This window comes from Gymnoscopelus braueri, assembly GCF_963280865.1.
Source record: "Gymnoscopelus braueri genome assembly, chromosome: 7".
Taxonomy (NCBI): Eukaryota; Metazoa; Chordata; class Actinopteri; order Myctophiformes; family Myctophidae; genus Gymnoscopelus; species Gymnoscopelus braueri.
Window position 1 is genome coordinate 52,437,728 of NC_137608.1, and position 20,043 is coordinate 52,457,770.

Consider the following 20,043-nt stretch of genomic DNA (forward strand, 5'->3'; position numbering starts at 1 on the left):
TTGGCCCTCATTTATCAACGCGGTGCAGACCAAATAATGGGCGTACGGCGAGATCACAGCAACTTTCGGCATTTATCAATATATCCTGACGTTGCCTTCAGCGTACCTCCTGTTCAGATCTCACGTCTGCTCGGGAGCAGTTGTTGGCTTTGGCTGCACCCGTTTGTTCCATCCTAGACATGCGGAGCAGCATTGTCTGACCGTCTGACAGGCATCTGGACTCATGTATCCACTCCAAAATGTATTATCTAACACACTAATAAATAATCCCTGTGAAAATATAACATTTTAAACAAACTGCTTTAACAGTCATTCGGTTAAGCTTGCAGATCTGGCTGCATTGGCTATTTGAAAACTCGCGATGCGACCCGTTGTGAGCTTGTAGATCTACCATTTTCAAAATATACGAGCGCTTATGTGAGAGCATTTTCGGGACTGGCACGGCCGCGCCGCTGTTATCTTTTCATGGACAGCGAGGTCTCCAAACTTACAGTCAGTATGGAGCTATATATATATATATGGAGTTATACAACCTGGGCTGGGTTGAGGATACAAACCCGACCCTCCAAACCTTTGACCAGCGCAGGTTATTCTTCATGCTGTGGGCCACCGCGGGAGATCGGACATTTAACCCTCTAAACACACACCAGCCTTCATCCATTAATGTTTATAATTCATTCATCAATGATCACTCCATAAACGTTCAGATTATTGACTGCCTTGCCTGCTATCTCTCATTTAACGTGGTGTCACGGCAGCCCTGTGACTCAGGGGAAATACATGATTGCTTTATTTTAGTGTAACTAGAACGCGCACTGCTCGTAATGGGTTAAATCAATATACAAACGCATGGTATGATTTATGACATGAGATTAGTGTCATTCATGTAGGCTACTTGACAAAGATTGTACCATCACGGAATGCATGAAAGACTGCTATTTCCACAGAGTGCCAAAGCTACACTTGGGCTTGAAAGTAGGTGTGTGTGTGTGTGTGTGTGTGTGTGTGTGTGTGTGTGTGTGTGTGTGTGTGTGTGTGTGTGTGTGTGTGTGTGTGTGTGTGTGTGTGTGTGTGTGTGTGTGTGTGTGTGTGTGTACGTCAGACGCGGACATGAAAGGCAGGGAGGCAAGCGGGGGAAACTCTCTTATTGGCTTTCGCATGCGTTGTTTGGTCGTATTCTGGTTCTTAGCGTCGTAAAATCGTTTCGAGAATATTCGACGCTCGGTTTCAACCGTGACATTTATCAAAGCTCCGACCAAATGTACGCTAGGATTGGCTGTATAGGATCGCTTCATAAATGTGACTTGGACGTTGGTGTACGGCCGAATTTATGGACAAATATGAGCCGTTTATTTACGCTCCATTGATAAATGAGGGCCATTGTCTCCACTGTAATAGTAATACAGTCAAGCCCCTAGCAGGGACCCCCCCTGAGTCTTTGCTATATAGTTGTTAAAATGTTACATAGTGCTACAGCAAAACTATGTAAAGAAATAAATAAAGGTTGTTTAATAGCCTCCAACACTGTGAGAGTTGCTTTGGAGTTTATAAATGACCCCCTGTAACCCCCATTAGGACCCCAGGGGGTCCCTGGACCCCACTGACATATAGTCAGTGCAATTCATTAACTGCAATCCAGTCAACTCCTGCCTCCATCTGCTGAGGTCTGCTGAGACAATATCACAATATCTGTGAACCAATACCTCTATAATTAATGTTGTGACCATAATATCCTATCGTGAAGATAAGATATATTTATCTTAAATAAATAAATAAATAGCAGATCTACAAGCTCACAGCGCATTACATTGTAGATCAGCTCGGTCCGCTATTTCGGAACGTATTTTCAAAACAATTTGAAAGTATAAAATGTTGGCTGAAGTGCACTAAAAGCAGGGAAAGACAACCCTTTACGCCATTATTAGGATTTCCAAAATCCCAGATATCTCACTATCTATTCTCACATCGCGATATCAATATTAACATGGATATCGTCTCTGTCGGGTGGAAACCTCATATATGTCCAAAACTGTTACTTTTCAGGATTCAAATCGTCGCCTTGCTAAACTAATGGCCTATGTCATTTTTTTAAGTTTTTCAGGAAAAATTCAAAACTGATCCAAAACAAAACTATATGATATTTCTTAATCATTTCACCCAAAATGTTTATAACAAATTATGACTATTTAAATAGAAATAACACTGTCTGTCAGTTATGTAACATAAGAGATTTAAATAGGTTTAAATAGGATTAAATCTGACTTAGGCCAAAAAAAAAAAAAAAAGGCCTAAATCAGTAAATAATTTGGCCTAAGTCACACAACCATGTGACTTAGGCCAAAAAAATGGCCTATTTTGTCCTAAGTCACACTAGGGAGTTAGGCCATTATACTAAAAGGGGAGGAAACAGCATGATCCTTTTCAATTAGGAGATAGGCCATTTTACCAGAGGTGGCCAGTGTCATGAGGAGCTGACTTAGGCAAAAATATAATTTTCCTCAAAAGATTACTTGGGCCATTAGTTTAGCAAGGTGACGAAATTCTAAAATAGCAGATCTCCAAGCTCAAAACGTGTCGCTTCGCGCCACATTTTGAGCTTGTAGATCTGCTACTTTTGATACTTTTGTGTGACTTTTGTATAGCCTCCAACGCTGTGAGAGTTGCTTTGGAGTTTATAAATGACCCCCTGTAATATGATCAAGTGGGACATTAGAAATTCCGGGGGAAAAAACTCAAAAAGTTAGAATAAGGAGATAAAGAGGTTCCTGCCCGACAGCATCGATATCCATTCATGGCCCATCAGTCCTGTACCAGCAGCACTGAAACCCACCAACCACCAACCTCTCACTACTATCTCCACAACACGGTGAGAGTTTCTCTGTGAAAGCCGGACACGGACGCCTGGTGGACCTTCCAGCAGCAGGTCAGGTCCAGGTGTCTGAGCCGCCTGCAGCCGTCCAGCAGCGCTCGGACCACGGCCGGGGTCACGTCGGTGCGGGACACACACAGCTGCTGGAGACGTCCCAACGGCCGCGAGGACGACGACGGGGCTGCTGGGTGAGGGTCCGCCGACCACGGACCACCGGCAGCCCCCCCGCCCATGTGGTTGTGACGGAGTGGGGTCAGGAGGACGTGACGGAGGACAGAGTTCAACGGGCAGGGCAGGGCCACTAAGGAGACCTATAGCACAACATGGAATGAAACAAACATAACATCTCACGTTAGTCCATAGAGCACAGAAGTCCTGACGTCACTCGTTCAGCCCCAGGGTCGTAAAGTAATTTCTCTATGGAGAATAACATTGGGTCATCATAGAATCGTCTCATATAAGAATTGTGGTCCAAAAATAAACAAACTGTCTCGGCGATATTGTCAGGGAGGAGGTTCTGTATCGTTTATGATAGTCAGTCACTTATATTTGATACAGTCTGTTTCTGGCGAAAATGTAACTAATTCGGCGGAAGTAACATAAGCGTTTTCTCACCGTCAGTTGATGCTTCATATCCATAAGAGTCAAACTGCCGGGATCATTAGTTTATTTTTGGAACACAGTTCTTATTTGACGCGATATTAAATACGTCTATGGGGATTCAGAATGGGGGTGGAAAACCGCGAACAAGGTAGACAAACCTAGGATGTGTAAATTACGTCAGACTTCGGTGCTCTATAAAGACTGGGAAAGAATCTCTGTGATTTTTAGATTTATTTGGCTATTTTTTTTTAAAATCATGGACAATTTGTGCAAATCTATTTATATATATATATTTTTTAAAGCAAACATTTGCTTCTGGGGGAATTCTACAACCTTCTTCTAAATTCTATTTTTTTTAAATAAAACCTATGTTGCTATAATCAGTGGTGCTCCATCTTTTCCATGCTAAGGACCCCCAAAATGATATGCATTTGGCCGCGGACCCCCATCTCAAAATATGTTGTTCCACAATTGTTAAAAAAATAGCAGATCTACAAGTTCACCAAGTATGAGCTTGTATATCTGCTATTTTTTTAATAGCCAAATAAATCTAAAAATGACACGGATGTTTTCCTGGTCTTAATGGGTTAATGATGATGTTTTAGGTATTATCATTCTAAATCTTATGTTGTTGCTGTTCCACATACAGCCCAAGCAGTTGAAGAAATCACAGATTTGAGGCATTAAACCGTTGGCTTTTATGACATTTCTGAGACCGTCCATATTTATGGAATATAACTCTTTGTATTCTATTGCTAGTTTGACCACTTCAAATACATCTTTTATCTTAAAATAACTAATAACTGAAAATATTATTTTCGGTGCGCGGCATGCTTTCATAGAATACATGGTGGCTTCCAAATGACTGAAATCCGTCATGGCGACTGAGAACTTTAATCCATGTTTTGTTGACACATGGAATAAAGCAAAAAGTAAAATATCATGACTGATTTCTTTTTCTCAGTGCGATTTCCTAATCTGTGAAACATCGTGAAAGGAGCGCGCTGTGAGCTTGTGGAACAGTGTTAATAAGTGTTATATATCTTAGACCAGCGGATCTCTGGTCTCTTAACCTTCTCATGGGTAGCTGCTATAGCTGAGTCATTTCACTGTATTGTGGTTTTGTTTTTTTCTGAGGCCTGAGTTGTTTGTGATGTGGGTTGCACATTTTGTGTCATTCTGAGGGGGTGAATGTAACACTGTTAATAAGTGTTATATAAGTATACAAAATGTGATACAAATAAGTGCTTCTACCTGACTTAACTCATTCACTGCCACTGACGTAAAAAGCGTAATTTTGCAAAAAACGATTTTATAAAGATCTCACCGTCTTTTATCTCTCGCAGTGATACATTTCATTGTAGCACACCCGGATACGGAAATGAGGTCAATCGAAGATTTCCGTTTCCGCCTGCCGCCGCTCTAAACCTTCCGCTAAATCGCCATTATCTCGGCTTTGTTTTTCTCCGCCGTGGTGCGTCAGAAACGCTGTTTAGAAACGATACTACTGCAAAATGGAATGTCGCCGATTGAAAATTTGTTCTCTGGGCCACTCACACAACTACCCTGTGTGTCTACAAACAGTTGAACACGCGATCATAAGGGATTTAGCGAGGTCTGTGGTGAGGTGAAAAAGTAAGTGAGCCGTCCGTTCACATGGCGAAACATGGTGTTTTTACGCTGGGCTGCAGGAGAGAGACTCCGCCCCGATCAGAATGTCTGTTGTCTGAGCGGCGTGCACGTATCGCCGGTGTGTTTAGAAACGATTGGACTTGCGATCACAATGAAAAAAAAATAAAGTGAAAATTTTAAAGTAATAAAAAACACTAAATCGCTGGCAGTGGGCAAACACAGCCAGAAATAAGTCTGGCAGAGAATGAGTTAATTCTCCATGGTTCATGTGTATTAGAATACATAGTGCATTAGTGGTCACAGCTCCTTTAAGTCCACTCCTTCAGTCCCCCGTATAAATGTCCTGCCACACCTCCACCTCTTCCTTGTGTATTATTTCCGTGTTGGAACGAGGTGGATGTCTTTTGTTGTCTCCTCTGTATAACAAAATGGGAATCGTAGCTGGCAAACGATTTATACGGTGTTTGTTTGGCTTTGTTTAGAGAGGAGTTCTTGCACTACAAACCAAACTAACCTGGAGACGTGTTGTGTGTTATTTCTTGTCAGAATAAATGGAGATCGTCTCCAAAGACAGTTCTGGGTCTGTCTAATCTATTCAACACAACGCAGAGGTAAAGACTACACCGGTTACACTTGTACATCTGCTATTTTTGAATAGACGACACATACATGGATAAAGTGGTTAAAATTATTATGATGCTATATATTAAAAACTTTTTTTGGGGGGGGGGGGCACTTGTAATATCCTCACGCCATACTAGTGGGCCCCGGCCCACATGTTGGGAAACGCTGCACTCAATTCCATCCTAACCTTCTCCAGCTGGGGAGAACCGGACAGGAGACACTTGATCGCCCTCTGCAGGGACCTCCAGTACATGACAGGCTTCATGACGCTGTGTTCATAGGAGAAGCTACGCACGCACGCACACACACACACACACACACACACACACACACACACACACACACACACACACACACGCACACAGAGAACAGAACAGGAAGAAAAGATGAGATTATTCCTTCACTCGTGTGCAGTAGTTCTACACACATCAGATTTACATGCATCATGGGTGAAGTGCAGATTCCATGTTGGAAGGTCACAAGAAACCTCTGAGCTTTCTCCTTATAGCATAATCTCAGACTAATCAATGATATCCGGTAGAAGCAGTGGTTGGACTATGCATGCTCCTCATGGTACCACAACACCACTAAGGCCTTAAAAACTAGGCTCCAGACATCCCAAAACAAACTAGTAAGGCTATTTCTTGGCCTTAAACATACAACTCATCTAACCCCTGCTCACTTTGCTAGGGTTGGATGGCTCAGGGTAGAGGACCGAGTACAGCAACTTGCTATGGGCCTGGTCTACAAGATACACCACAACGTTAATATACACCACATTAGAATTAGATGCATCCTGGTTTTATTGGACATTTGTCTAGAGAGCTTTTAAAGAGTGAAGAGAGAACACAGACATACTTGAGTGTGAGAGAGCGGAGATGCAGCAGGCGGGGCAGATCCCCTTCATCATCCTCCCTCGGATCCAGGAGCTCCTCCCCTTCCTCTCCCTCCTCCTCCTCCTCCTCCTCCTCCTCCTCCGCCTCCTCCATCTGAAAGGGGGAGGGCTCTGCGCTGATGGACAGCTCCCTGAGTCTGGGACACGCCCCCAGGAGCTCCAGCAGAGGGGTCTGAGGGCCCGTCTTCACCCCCTGCACATAGGATGAAATAATTCAGTTGATTAATTGATTGATTAATTGTCGGACCAATTGTCATTTTTTTAGGCATTGAAACATTGGAAAATATAACTCAAAATTACATTTGTGTTTGCCTAATTAGGCTAAACAAAAATGTGCACAGGGCAGATATGACAAATAACTGACTGACAATGTACTGTACTAATAATGTACTATGGCTAAAACAGGCCATGCATTTAATCATTTTAGACTTTCAAAAATAGCATAAATAGCTGCTCTGCAAGCTCACAACGCGTTGTGGATACTAGGGCTGTCTCGATTACAAATTTAAGTTGACGATTAATTGTCACTCAAATAATTGCGATTAACGATTAAATTATGTGTTTTACATTGAACATTATGAATAAAAAATGTATTTCTGTTTGCCTTCTAGGCCTCGTAATTAAAAATTTCACAGGGCAGATATATGGCAAATAACTTATATAAAGAATGTATTTATACAGAAATAGCTGATCTACAAGCTTACAACGCGTCACACGTTGTAAGCTTGTAGATCAGCTATTTCTGCTATTTCTTATATTTGAAAATGTGTGAACATTTTTCAACATGGAAACGATTATAATGATTATTCAAAAATAGTTGTGATTATCTCAAATAATTGCGATTACACGGTGATGTAATAATTGTGACAGGCCTAGCGCATGCAGCAAGTTGTGAGCTTGTAGATCAGCGATTTCCACTATTTCTCTACACACCATATGAATGTATACAGATGAAGGGATGGCGATCACTGGCGATCGGGGTGGAAAGTAACTAAGTAGATTCACTTAAGTACTGTACATAAGTCCAATTTTGAGTTATTTGTACTTTACTTGAGTATTTCCAATTTCCTTCTACTCCACTACATCTCGGATCCAAATATTGTACTCCATTACATTTATTTGAAAACTTCAGTTATTAGTTACTTTGTAGATTTAGATTATTATTACAAAACATACATTAACAAACTCTAGGCCTATATACATTTCGGCTATTTGAAAATAGCCGATCTACAAGCTCACAATGCGTCGCATTTTGCGACGCATTGTGAGCTTGTAGATCTGCTATTTTCAAAAAGATTGTTATACATTTGAAAACTTAAAACGGGACATTCTGCATAATGAGTACTTTTGGTACTTTAAGTACATTTGATGCCAATACTTTTGTTCTTTTACTCAAGTCAATTTTTTATTCCAGACTTTTACTTGTAACAGAGTATTTCTATATTGCAGTATTGATACTTTTACTTTAGTAAAAAAAAAATTGAATACTTTTTCCACCACTGCTGCATACAGTACCAACCTCCAGGGTGAGAGAGCTCAGGTGGGAGGCCACAAGGTGCACGGACGGGAGGAGGTGGGACAGGGCGTGAGGGTATCTCACGGAGAGGCTCCTCAGCTGACCGGACCCCCAGCGCCGGAGACCCAGGGCCAGCATGCTGACCTGGAGGCCGTCCAGGTCGGCCGGCAGGCTGTTGTCCTCGTTGAGGTCGTAGTCCAGCGTCACGGAGCAGACGTCCGGGCACAGCCGCCCCACGGCCTCCAGGGAGGAGAAGGACAAGCCCTGGATCTCCCTCAGACGCAGGGAGAAACTCTCCTCCTTCTCCTTCTTCTTCTTGTTGTTGCTGCCCGGCGGATTGGGAGCATAGACTGTAAAAAAGAATGGACAAAGTTACGCCTATAGCGTCATCATATCCTCTGCCCTATGCGCACGGGAATGAATGAATGCTATTGGTTGTGTAGCTTGTCAGTCAAATCATGGTAGCCACGCCCCTCCTAGAGCATACCGTACTTTATCATCAATTTCAAAATAAATGGGACCAAATAGCCGATCTATAAGCTCACAAGCTTGTAGATCTGCTATTTTCAAAAGATTTGTATACATTTGAAAACTTGTGAAATGGGACATTCTGCTCAGTAAGTACCTTCTACTTAGGCACTTTAAGTACATTTTGATACCAATACTTTTGTACTTTTACTCAAGTAAATTTTGAATGTCGGACTTTTACTTGTGACTGAGTATTTCTACATTGCAGTACCGATACTTTTACTTAACTCCTTGGGTGACAAAACCGTGAATCTCCGGTTTTGCAAAGACGCACGTTGAGTGCCATAACCGGAGATCTCCGTGATTCTATTTTTTTCCTTTTTTTTCCCCCCACAAGGGACGGGCTAGCGCAACTTTGGAATCACCCACGGTGCCTCTTAAATGGAAGGGACAGATGGATCACTGTGCCAAAAAAACTCCCTTCCGTCCGCTCCCATTCTATCTCCTTGATAAAAACCTCCAGATCTCCTTAACTTTTTACAGTGGTGAAAACGAGCCATTTCCGATGCGCGATCACTCTGCAATGGCGACTAGCGTGAGAGATGCTATTGTTCCAGGCGTTAGCCAGGACCATCCATCGTCGTACACGCTTCCATTGTTTACACCCGGGGGCTCGTCGTCGATTCTACAGCTCTAAACAGCGCAGCTTAAACGGTGAGATCGCTGGCACTAGATGTACCCTGTTTATATAAACCTCTGGCACCAAATGAGTCAAAGGGATATTTCACTTTCAAAAAAACTTTGGGTCATTTTATCATCTACTCAGGCTTTTGTGAACCCCCAGACCGTTTTTAAGTTGCTTGATTCAGTATTTAGATATATGATATTCATTTTATCAGACACGCCCCCTTCCTATACAAACCCATTATAACTTCAAACTTTTAACCACGTTAGATTTATCAAAAACACCCGTCCTTGGTTCTGGTGACTCACCCCGCCCTCCTAATATGCGAGGGGGCCGTGTTTTTTCGATAACTTTTTTCATTTATTTGATTTGATTTTTTTATTGTATTTAATTTTTTTCATTTTCCAAAAATAATATTAAAAATAAATGAAAAAAGTTATCGAAAAAACACGGCCCCCTCGCATATTAGGAGGGCGGGGTGAGTCACCAAAACCAAGGACGGGTGTTTTTGATGAATCTAACATGTTAAAAATGTAGTTTGAAGTTATAATGGGTTTGTATAGGAAGGGGGCGTGTCTGATAAAATGAATATCAAATATCTAAATACTGAATCAAGCAACTTAAAAACGGTCTGGGGGGCTGATAAAAGCCTGAGTAGACGATAAAATGACCCAAAGTTTTTTTGAAAGTGAAATATCCCTTTAAGTAAAAGATGTCAGTACTTTTTCCACCACTGAGACTTACTTGGCCCTTCATCCTCACTCTCGCTCTCACTCTCGCTCACGACCCACGGCGACGCCCTCTCGTCTCCTTCGTCTCCTTCCTCCCCCTCCTCCCCCTCGGCCCTCTCTCTCCTCCTCCTCTCCCTCCACACCTCCTCCAGACGGGGCAGCTCCTCCCTGGCCGTCAGGCCGTCCGCCCGGCCAAACTCTCTGCTGTGTATGAGGCAGCAGGCCCGGGCCAGGCCCTCCATCGCCGCCCTCTGCAGGCCGGGCAGCGCCAGCAGGAGGTAGGCCGTAGCGGACGCCGGGTCGCCCTCCTCCTCCCCGAAACCGATGTCCAGAGCCAGGAGGCTGCAGAGAGGCAGCGGAGCACAGGAGGAGGAGGAGGAGGAGGAGGAGGAGGAGGAGGAGGAGGAGGAGGAGGCTGTGGAGCAAAGGAGAGGACATTGAGTGATGATAAGGCAGGGTTATTATAGTAAACCAAAACTAACTGAATAGAATTGAAAAATGTTTGTTACAACTTTTTTAAATATATATACATATGAAAATGTATTTGCTTACAAACTAACTGAAACTATTGACAAATAAGTCAATATTCAGTGCATAAGCGTAATTAACACATTTGGTGCCAAACACGGTCTGAACCGTGTTTTCAGTCTCTTTGTTTTTTTTTTTTTTTTCCACACGGGAGGGGCTGGAGCAGCTCTGGAATCACCCACAGTGATTCTGAGAAGGAAGGGCCTTATAGATCACCGTGCCAAAAAACATGGCTCCCCATCCGCTTCCGTTCTATCTCCTTCTCTAAAACCCCTAAACTCTAAACTTTTTACGTTGGGGAAAACTACTCATTTTGTATGCGCAATCGCTGCGCCACTGTGACCCGCGTGAAAGATGTTATCGTTCCAGGCGTTAGCCAGGACCATCGTGCAAAATGCACGCATGCTTTGTTTCACATGGAATGCACATCGTGGAGTCTACAGCTTAAACAGCGCCGCGCAGCTCAACGGTGAGATTTCTGGCACCGAACGTAATCTGTTATTATAGAATTCTGGCACCGAATGTGTTAATATCTTGGATGGATATGAAATCGTATCTTCCTAATATTGTCTGTTGCTTGTAGATCAGCTATTTTCACTATTTCTGTGAGCTTGTTGAATCTAAGCCCCTGAACTAACTACCCCATATTACAATAAAAAAAAATAACACTAAACACTAAAACGAAAGAATTAAGCCCTTTTCAAGAACCAAAAGACTAAACTAAATGAGCAAACCCGCTTCAACCCTTTTTGGGGCGGGATCCCCTATTTGTAACTACAGTGTACCTTTCAGGACGGGAAACCCTTTTTGGGTTCTTGTTGCTATGTACAGTAAATACCGTAGCAACATACATTTGTCATTTTTGAATAAATGTTTGAAGTTTTTCAGAAAACTTAAGTCAGGATTTTGTGATTAACCCAATTAAGACCTGGAACGCATCTGTGTCACTTTTTGATTTTAGCTAAAAAGCATTATTTTACACTTTTGGCCATTCAAAAATAGTCATTTTTGAAAAATAGTCATTTTTGAAAAATAGTCATTTTTGAAAAATCGTGAAAACTCAAATCTTTGCTTCTGGGGGGTCCCTGGAACAACATATTTTGAGATGGGAGTCCCTGGAACAACATATTTTGAGATGGGGGTCCCTGGAACAACATATTTTGAGATGGGGTTCGGCGGCCAAATACATATCATTTTGTGGGTCCTTGACATGAAAAAGATTGATCACCACTGATATAGAAACATACGTTTTTCAGAAAACTGTTGGGATTTAGGAGACATGCAGAATCGGCTTCAGGTCTCAATGGGTCAGGATTTAGAAGGTGTTTTTAGAATCTAAATGGGTTTATAATAACCTAAATAAACTATAATAATCACCTTGATGAGAGGTAGAGGCGTGACCAGCAGAGCTACTGGAGGAGGAGGAGGAGGAAGGAGCCGTTCCTCCCAGAGGGAGCAGCGCGGTGGGGGAGAGGAGGTGACAGCGGGACACGTCCAGGTGGCGCAGCGCGCGGCAGTGACGGACCAGCGTACGGATCACCCGGCGGTCGCAGGGCGTCCCGGCCAGCAGGACGGAGCGGAGGCCGGGCAGACAGCTCAGCATGGCACACTGGGCCTGGGCGGGCAGCTGCTGAGCTCCAGACAGGTCTAGAGAGGACAACACCTGACACACACACAGAGAGAGAGAGAGAGAGAGAGAGAGAGGGCTGTTACGATTAGTACATTTTACTTGACGATGACCGAAAGAATAAGATCGCGGATTAAGGTCGTGCGGTCCTCGGTTTATCCGTCTAATTAATTTAAACGTGGCCAGCGCCCAGCGCCCAGCGGCCGCATTACCTGGTCTGAGATGGCAGCTGTTAAATCGATGCAAATCAGAGACTGCTATTACAGTCTATCGCCACCAGATGGCTCCTTTCCCCAACACCACACTCTAAATTGAATGCATAATAATCATCCATTTAATGAACCGTTAATGCCGACCCATACAAAACAAAGTTACGTTTCCAGCCAACATTTAACAAAATGACCATTTAGACAGGCTGCTATAGCTAAAGGATAAAATTAAAGCAGTTAGTTTCCTTTTCAGTGTGTTTTTTTTTATCCCACAATTTCGTAACCCCTATTTTTTACACCAGTGCCAATTGTCTATGTAATCCTGGGCACTACCTTCCCTCTGCCAACCTAGGGAGGCCAGGGCCGAGCTCATGCCTCCTTCAATGCATGAGAGCCAACTGACCTTCTTATCACCTGACAGGGGGGAGTTTCCCTGGTTGGACGTAGCGCGTGGAAGGAACACGTTATTCCAACCAGTTCCTTTCCCCTGATGCCTCGGCCTACGACAGAACATTGTATACAAAACATTTGTATTGCCACGTAGGCATAATGTAATGTTTTACCTACAACAATAAATATTCCACAATACCAAGAAAATATAAAAAATAGCAGATCTACAAGCTCATAGCACTCGTGCCGCACTATGAGCTTGTAGATCTGCTATTATTTAATAGCCAAAGACATCTAAAAATGACACAGATGCGTTCCCGGTCTTAATGGGTTAACAATCGGTGTAAACCGTACCTCTGTACAATCTGCAAACTGTTAATAAAGTATTAACAGTTTGACACTTTACCACGGCGCCACCCGAACAGTGTTGATTTTGACAGCAAATTTTTATTTAGTTTTAGTCATAGTCTTTTGAATAAAATTCCATTTAGTTTTAGTCATATTTTAGTCATCTGAAATGTTATAGTTTTTGTCTAGTTTTAGTCGATTAAATATCATAAGATTTTTGTCGACTAAATCTACAGTTTATTTAGTCGACTAAAATGTATTGTGGCGGTGCCTTGATGTCGTCGTAATGGTTGATTTTACACTTGGTTGCATGCTGAAAATAGCCGATCTACAAGCTCGTTGTGAGCTTGTAGATCTGCTATTTTCAGAGCGCAACACCAAAGCGCAACCAAACATAAAATGACTTGTCTTGTCTCTCTTCTCCACTAGTCACTCACTAACATTTTAGTCTAGTTTTTATTTGTTGACGAAATTGTCAATATATTTAGTCTTAGTTTTAGTCATCATCAGCTTAGTTTATATTTAGTTTTCGTCAGTGAAAAAAGGTAGACGACGAACATTTTTCCTCATAGTTTTAGTCGCCAAAATCAACACTGCATCCGAGCGCTTAAATAACTTTTAATAGAATTTGAAGGAGACCGACCTGGCAGCGAGCGGCGATGAGGCTGCAGACGCCCGGGTTGACCAGGCCCGGACAGCCTGCCAGGGACAGGCTGCGGAGCTGAGGCACCAACAGGAGATGGAGGGCTGCTCTGGACAACTGCTTCCTGGAGCTCAACACCTGAGTCAGCTCCTCCACCAGAGGACCAGCTGGGAGGATGGGTAGAGAGAGAGACGAGGGGAGACAGAAGGGGAGAGAGAGAGAGAGGGTGAGAGAAAGAGCGAGGGGAGAGGGGGAGACAGAAGGGGAGAGAGAGAGGATGAGAGGGTGAGAGAAAGAGCGAGGGGAGAGGGGAGACAGAAGGGGAGAGAGAGAGAAGGGGAAAGGGGGAAGGGGAGAGAGGTCACAACATCGCAAACGTTTTAATGTCAAGGACCCCCAGTATGCTATACATTAGGCCACGGACCCCCATTTATTTGATTTGATACAACTTTCTTTTATCTCTGGTGGTAAGCCCAATCTACACCATGCAATCCTCAGTGTTATTTAACTCAGAGAGTGTACAAATGGACCATTTGGTTCCATTTATTCACTCTCTGAGTTACAGACCAGTATGGATCCTTTTGTAACCCTCGGACCCCCACGTTGACAACCAGTGGGTTACACTTACAATGGTACAACCAGGGCAGGAATTTCAGGGAGGCCATGAAGGCCATGGCCGTCGTTGCCCCTCAGTTGGGCCTTGTGCCCCTCAAAAAAATGGCATGCCCTGAGGCCACAGTGGCCTTAATGCCCCAGCTGACTGTATCCCTTTCCCCTCTGTCTCTTTCTGGTCAATATGTCGACACCAGTGTCTCTTTCTTGTCATGTAGACACCAGTGTCATCCTTGGACTAAAAATCTTGTTTTATTTAATGGCCTTCCTGCCCTGGCATTTGGCCTTTGTGCCCTAAAAGAATGGACAACACCAAAGGCCAAGTGTCCTTGCCCCTAAAATGATGAAATTCCAGGCCTGGGTACAACAAAGTGATTTTTTTTTAATACAGAGAAATCAAATGGTAAATGATTACAACAATAAAGATGTGTAATAAACACCATAAGAGGCGGCCAGACAGACTCACGCAGTACGTTGACAATAAACGATAAAGAAACGTAATAAAACACCATAAGAGGCGGCCAGACAGACTCACGCAGTACGTTGACAATAAACGATAAAGAAACGTAATAAAACACCATAAGAGGCGTACAGACAGACTCACGCAGTACGTTGAAAGGCCCCATGATGTGTCTGAACCAGAACTTGTCCAGGTAGTTGTCGGCGTAGTCTTTGACCCACACCGTGTCCATGTTGTGGGCCAGGCTCAGCAGACACAGCTGGGTCAGTGGGCTCACAGAGCTGCTCTTCATCTGGCTCTTCCTGTTCTTCTGCCGGCCTCCTCCTCCACCTCTTCCTCCAGGACTGCCTTCTTCTTCTTCTTTACCTGAGGTTCTGTGGCCGCGGAACAAAGGCATGATGCAGCTCTGATGAGGAAAGAGAAAAGGACAAATTGAGTGTAAAAAAAAAATATATATATATATATATTCTATTTAACCCTTTAAGACCGGGAAGGCATCTGTGTGTCATTTTAAGATTTCTTTGGGCTATTCAAAAATAGCAGATCTACAAGCTCATAGCGCTATGAGCTTGTAGTTCTGCTATTTATTTATTTTATCTTGAAAATGTGTGCAAATCTTTGAATATATTTTTCTTAAAGCCAACATTTTTAACTCAAATCTTTGCTTCGGGGGAGATTCTACAAATGTCTTCTAAATCCTAACAGTTTGTCCTAACTTATGTTGCTATAAAACGTAAATGTTATGTACAGTATTTGGCCGTGGACCCCCATCTCAAAATATTTTGTTCCAGGGACCCCCCAGAGGCAAAGATTTGAGTTAAAAATGTATATATATATTCAAAGATTTGCACACATTTTCACGATTTTTTCTAAAAATATCCAAAGAAATCTTCCCAGATGCGTTCCCGGTCTTAAAGGGTTAATGTGTATATATATATATATATATATATATATATATATATATATATATATATATATATATATATATATATATATATATATATATATATATATATATATATATACATATATATATATAGTTCTATTTAACCCATTCAGACCGGGAACGCATCGGAGTCATTTTAAGATTTCTTTGGATATTAAAAAAAAAGCAGATCTACAAGCCAGATCTGCTTTTTTTTTTATTGTGAAAATCTTTAGTTTGAATATACATGTATTTTTTAAAACCGAACATTTGTAACTCAAATCTTTGCTCCTGGAGATTCTACAAATGTCTTTCTGAAAAACCTATGTTTCTATATCAGTGGTTCTCAAACTTTTTCATGTCAAGGACCCCCAAAATGATATGTATTTGTCCACCGACCCTCCCCATCTCAAAATATGTTGTTCCAGGGACCCCTAGAAGCAAAGATTTGAATTACAAATGTTTGCTTTGAAAATATATATATTCAAAGATTTTAATATAGCGCGGCACTCAGTGCCGCGCTATGAGCTTGTATATCTGCTATTTTTGAATAGGCAAATAAATCTAAAATGACACATCTGTGTAAGTACAATAGTGAAATTATGAACAATGAACACAGCAATTTGGTGCCACCGTGGTGGCACAATCTCAAACAGGTCCATTTGACATATAGAGAGTCCAACATTATTTACCCATAGATGGGTCAGAGACGGGAAAACAAGGGCAGAGAGACATGAGAGACATGATGCGAGACAGGACGGGCGTCAGATAATAGATGGATGTATTACAGCAAACGTCAGAGTACATCAAATACATCTATGATAGTCTTGATTTGATCCACGGCTACCTTGCTGTGCTGAGCCACCAGGCACCGCACTTTGTATATGGTTTTATGCTCCAGTTTGAGTTTACCTGACTGACCCCAGCATTACATCAGCTGAACACCTGGGTCATGTCTGTCTTCTTGACAAAGTTCCTGACCATATTGCTAATGTACAATTATGTAAAAGTACAGATAAATCACAGCATAATTGCACCAGTAACCCATATTATGCCATTTTGCCGAAGGTTGACCCATTTTTGACCTGACCTAGATCAAAAAACACACATCCATCCCAAATACACACACACACACACACACACACACACACACACACACACACACACACACACACACACACACACACACACACACACACACACACACACACACACACACACACACACACACACACACACACACACACACACACACACAGTATAGGTGGGCACTAGGGACATCTGGGCACCTCGATATAAAATTGGCTATTGTGTCCAAAATAAGTCAAAATAAGTTAACACAGAGGTGCCCACTGGCTCTTCCTTGGTGCCCACCTATCCTGTTACCAGTCAGATGTGTGGCTATTAAGTTACGCTTCATAACATGTACCTGACCTTAACTAAAAGCTCTCTCTTTCAACATTATGTAGCTGGTTACCCTACAGTTACTTAGTACAAGTAGACAGCTATAATATAGCCCTAGAATGGCTCTGATATGACCCACAAGCTACTAGGAAATATAGTGAGTTAAACTAGTAGCTAAAGTGCCACACAGACACACACACACACACACACACACACACACACACACACACACACACACACACACACACACACACACACACACACACACACACACACACACACACTCCATGATAAATAAAGTGGGTCTTTCAGGGGATTCCCCATCAAAATGAGGAACAGTGTAAACACTCAGGACTCTTATATGAGGCGGGGGTCTCTGTGGCACTAAATCACAACTAATACAATATTAAATGTGTCTCATGTTCTGGTCCTTGATAAGAAAGTGTCAAAGACCCTCCAAAAAAAACACTGGTTTAAGGTAGCCTTGATCAAATCATACTGTAGATGTATGGGATATACTCTGATTTGTTTGTTTGCTGCAGTAGGCTACATGTATGAATATGATAATAATAATAGTGTTGATGTAAGGATTGATTAACAGTAAACACATCCTACCTGTCAGGGTTGTTGTTGTAACACTCTTACATCCACCCTGTTGAGATTACAGTTTTATCATGTTCGGGTTTCTTGTTGTCCTGTTGCCTGTCGGAGCGGAAATAGCTTTTACGTCATCAGGTGGCCGGAACCATTGACCGGAACCTCCGGTGCCGTGGTGCACCTCGAAAATGATTTGGTATAATCGTTTCGTTTCTTTTGTATAATTATGGTTTGGTATGTATGTCCATCTTTTATTCTAACTCGTAGCACGACCAGGCCCAGGGAGACTAAACGAACTGATTCGCATTATGTGGGGAACAAAAACAATGCGACACCAACCGGAACCAACCACCGGAACACGATTATTTTCTTTTTTTCCCTTTTTTCTAAACGGGCCAGTCCCTCCTCGAAGATTCCTCCGGGTAACAAAGAGATTCCAGAACAAGAGACGACAGTTCTTAAAATGTTGGAATCACCACTAGATGGCGCAGCGGTTACTCTGGGGCAGCAGCACTGCCGCCATGTTGGAGTGAAATCACAGTCAGGACTCAGGACGCTGATTTTCCAGTAGCTGCACAGAACTAGAGGCTCTGATCTAAATCAGAGCTTCAATTCAAAACAATTAGATTGGTACCATTGCTGCTACATATTATCACAGATAGACTGCTAAACAGATCAACAAGCATAGAATAGTCACATAATGAGTCAATAATTTAGCATGAATAATACATTTAGCATTTGTTTAATGTATAATGTTATTGTATTTTATCTGTTTGACATTAGTCTGGCATTTTGTGGACTATTATTTATTATGTACAGTTAGGTATCATGTGTTTCTGTTTTGTAATACCCCATGGGAAAGCACTTTATTGGGGCAACTGTTGTTTATGTGTTACATTAATAAAGATGCCTTGACTGGACTTGATTTTAACTGAACTATGTCTGGGGAGAAAGGTTTCATCTACATCAAACAATAATAATTAACAATATCAGCAATATTCTGCCTGTCAGTTGGCATATACTGTGGCTTACAGCAGTGTCTGATATGCAGTCGCACAAATCTGTGTCATTATGACAACGCCAACGCTTTTGTTTGTATGACCCTTTTTAACAACAGTACATTTGTAATACATTCTCACTAATAAAGTTAAAAAGAAAATACAAATTTGTGCTGCTGTAAATATTGGTAGTTTTGCTTGCTTGAATACACAAATATTTGATTGTAGAAAAGAAACAAAACATGGTTATTTATAAAAGCTCAGCAGGAGGCAGTGTTCCAGTAACTAATCATTCTTAACATATATAAATATAATAAATATAATAAAGAGACAGCATTGAAAGTGACTTGTCAATTTGCACTGTCCAACATAAGACTGACCTAAAACCAGTCGTTTCACCAATGTTGGCTTATTTTAAGACCTGTTCAATCAGTCATTTGACTTGCAGAAATAGCTTACCTAACTTTTTCACAAACATGCAGCTGAACAGTGAAAAGTGCAGACAAAATGGTAAAAAAATAAGTATAAACAAAAAAAAAAAAGAGGATATAACAGTTTGACCTGTCTGTCCAGCATCATTTTATTTTTATTTAACCTTTATTTAACCAGTAAAATCACATTGAGACCATTGTCTCTTTTACGAGTGTGCACTGGCCAAGAGAAGAGGCAAATAAATGTTACACAGCTCTGCCAGTAACAACAATACAGGACATAACAAAGACAAACATGACCATCAAATGCTGAATGAGTGAGAACTTTCTCAAGATAAATGAGGATAAGACAGAAGTTCTCATAATTGGTTCTAGTGAGCAGAGAGAATCAATAATAAGTAGACTCTGTAACCTGACTGTAGATAGTAACACTACAATAAAGAACCTGGGGGTTAGTATTGATTCTGAATCAAATTTAATACACAATTATTAATCATGTTACCAAGATTGCCTTCTTTCGTCTTAGAAATATTGCCCGAATTAGAGCCTATCTGTCGCTGGACGATGCAAAAACGATGATCCACGCTTTTGTTTTCTCTCGGCTTGATTACTGCAATGCACTTTACTCTAGCCTGCCAAAGAAAACAACTGACACGTTACAACTTGTTCAAAATGCGGCAGCCAGAGTTTTAACTAAAACTAAGATGAGAGAACATGTTACTCCAGTTTTAGCTTCACTACATTGGCTCCCGGTTGTTTGTAGGATTGACTTTTACTTGTTTATTAACTGTTTTTGCCTGATTCACTGCCTTTTTTTGCTATGTTTTTTCATATGTTTTATGTTTTTG

General features: G+C 41.9%; 1 protein-coding gene across 1 annotated transcript; it reads right to left on the minus strand.

Moving 5' to 3' along the window:
* Positions 1-1,895: 1,895 nt before the first annotated feature.
* On the minus strand, positions 1,896-17,878 carry LOC308089129 (uncharacterized protein). Its single transcript, XM_080433698.1, has 9 exons — positions 17,785-17,878; positions 14,985-15,246; positions 13,769-13,935; positions 11,929-12,214; positions 10,037-10,405; positions 8,143-8,489; positions 6,587-6,816; positions 5,916-6,015; positions 1,896-3,180 (listed from the first exon to the last, which is right to left on the minus strand). The coding sequence occupies exons 2-9, from the start codon at positions 15,235-15,237 to the stop codon at positions 2,851-2,853; spliced, it is 2,082 nt and encodes a 693-aa protein (XP_080289824.1). The 5' UTR covers positions 15,238-15,246; positions 17,785-17,878; the 3' UTR covers positions 1,896-2,850.
* Positions 17,879-20,043: the final 2,165 nt, after the last annotated feature.

What these genes read in the sequence shown, in the direction of transcription:
- LOC308089129 (XM_080433698.1), bottom strand. Translation starts at nt 15,237, where the DNA reads ATGCCTTTGTTCCGCGGCCACAGAACCTCAGGTAAAGAAGAAGAAGAA. An exon ending in TGAGCTCTCTCACCCTGGAG is followed by an intron (nt 6,817 to 8,142) that starts GTTGGTACTGTA and finishes TCCTATGTGCAG; the next exon opens with GGGGTGAAGACGGGCCCTCA. An exon ending in GTTCTCCCCAGCTGGAGAAG is followed by an intron (nt 3,181 to 5,915) that starts GTTAGGATGGAA and finishes GTTGTGCTATAG; the next exon opens with GTCTCCTTAGTGGCCCTGCC.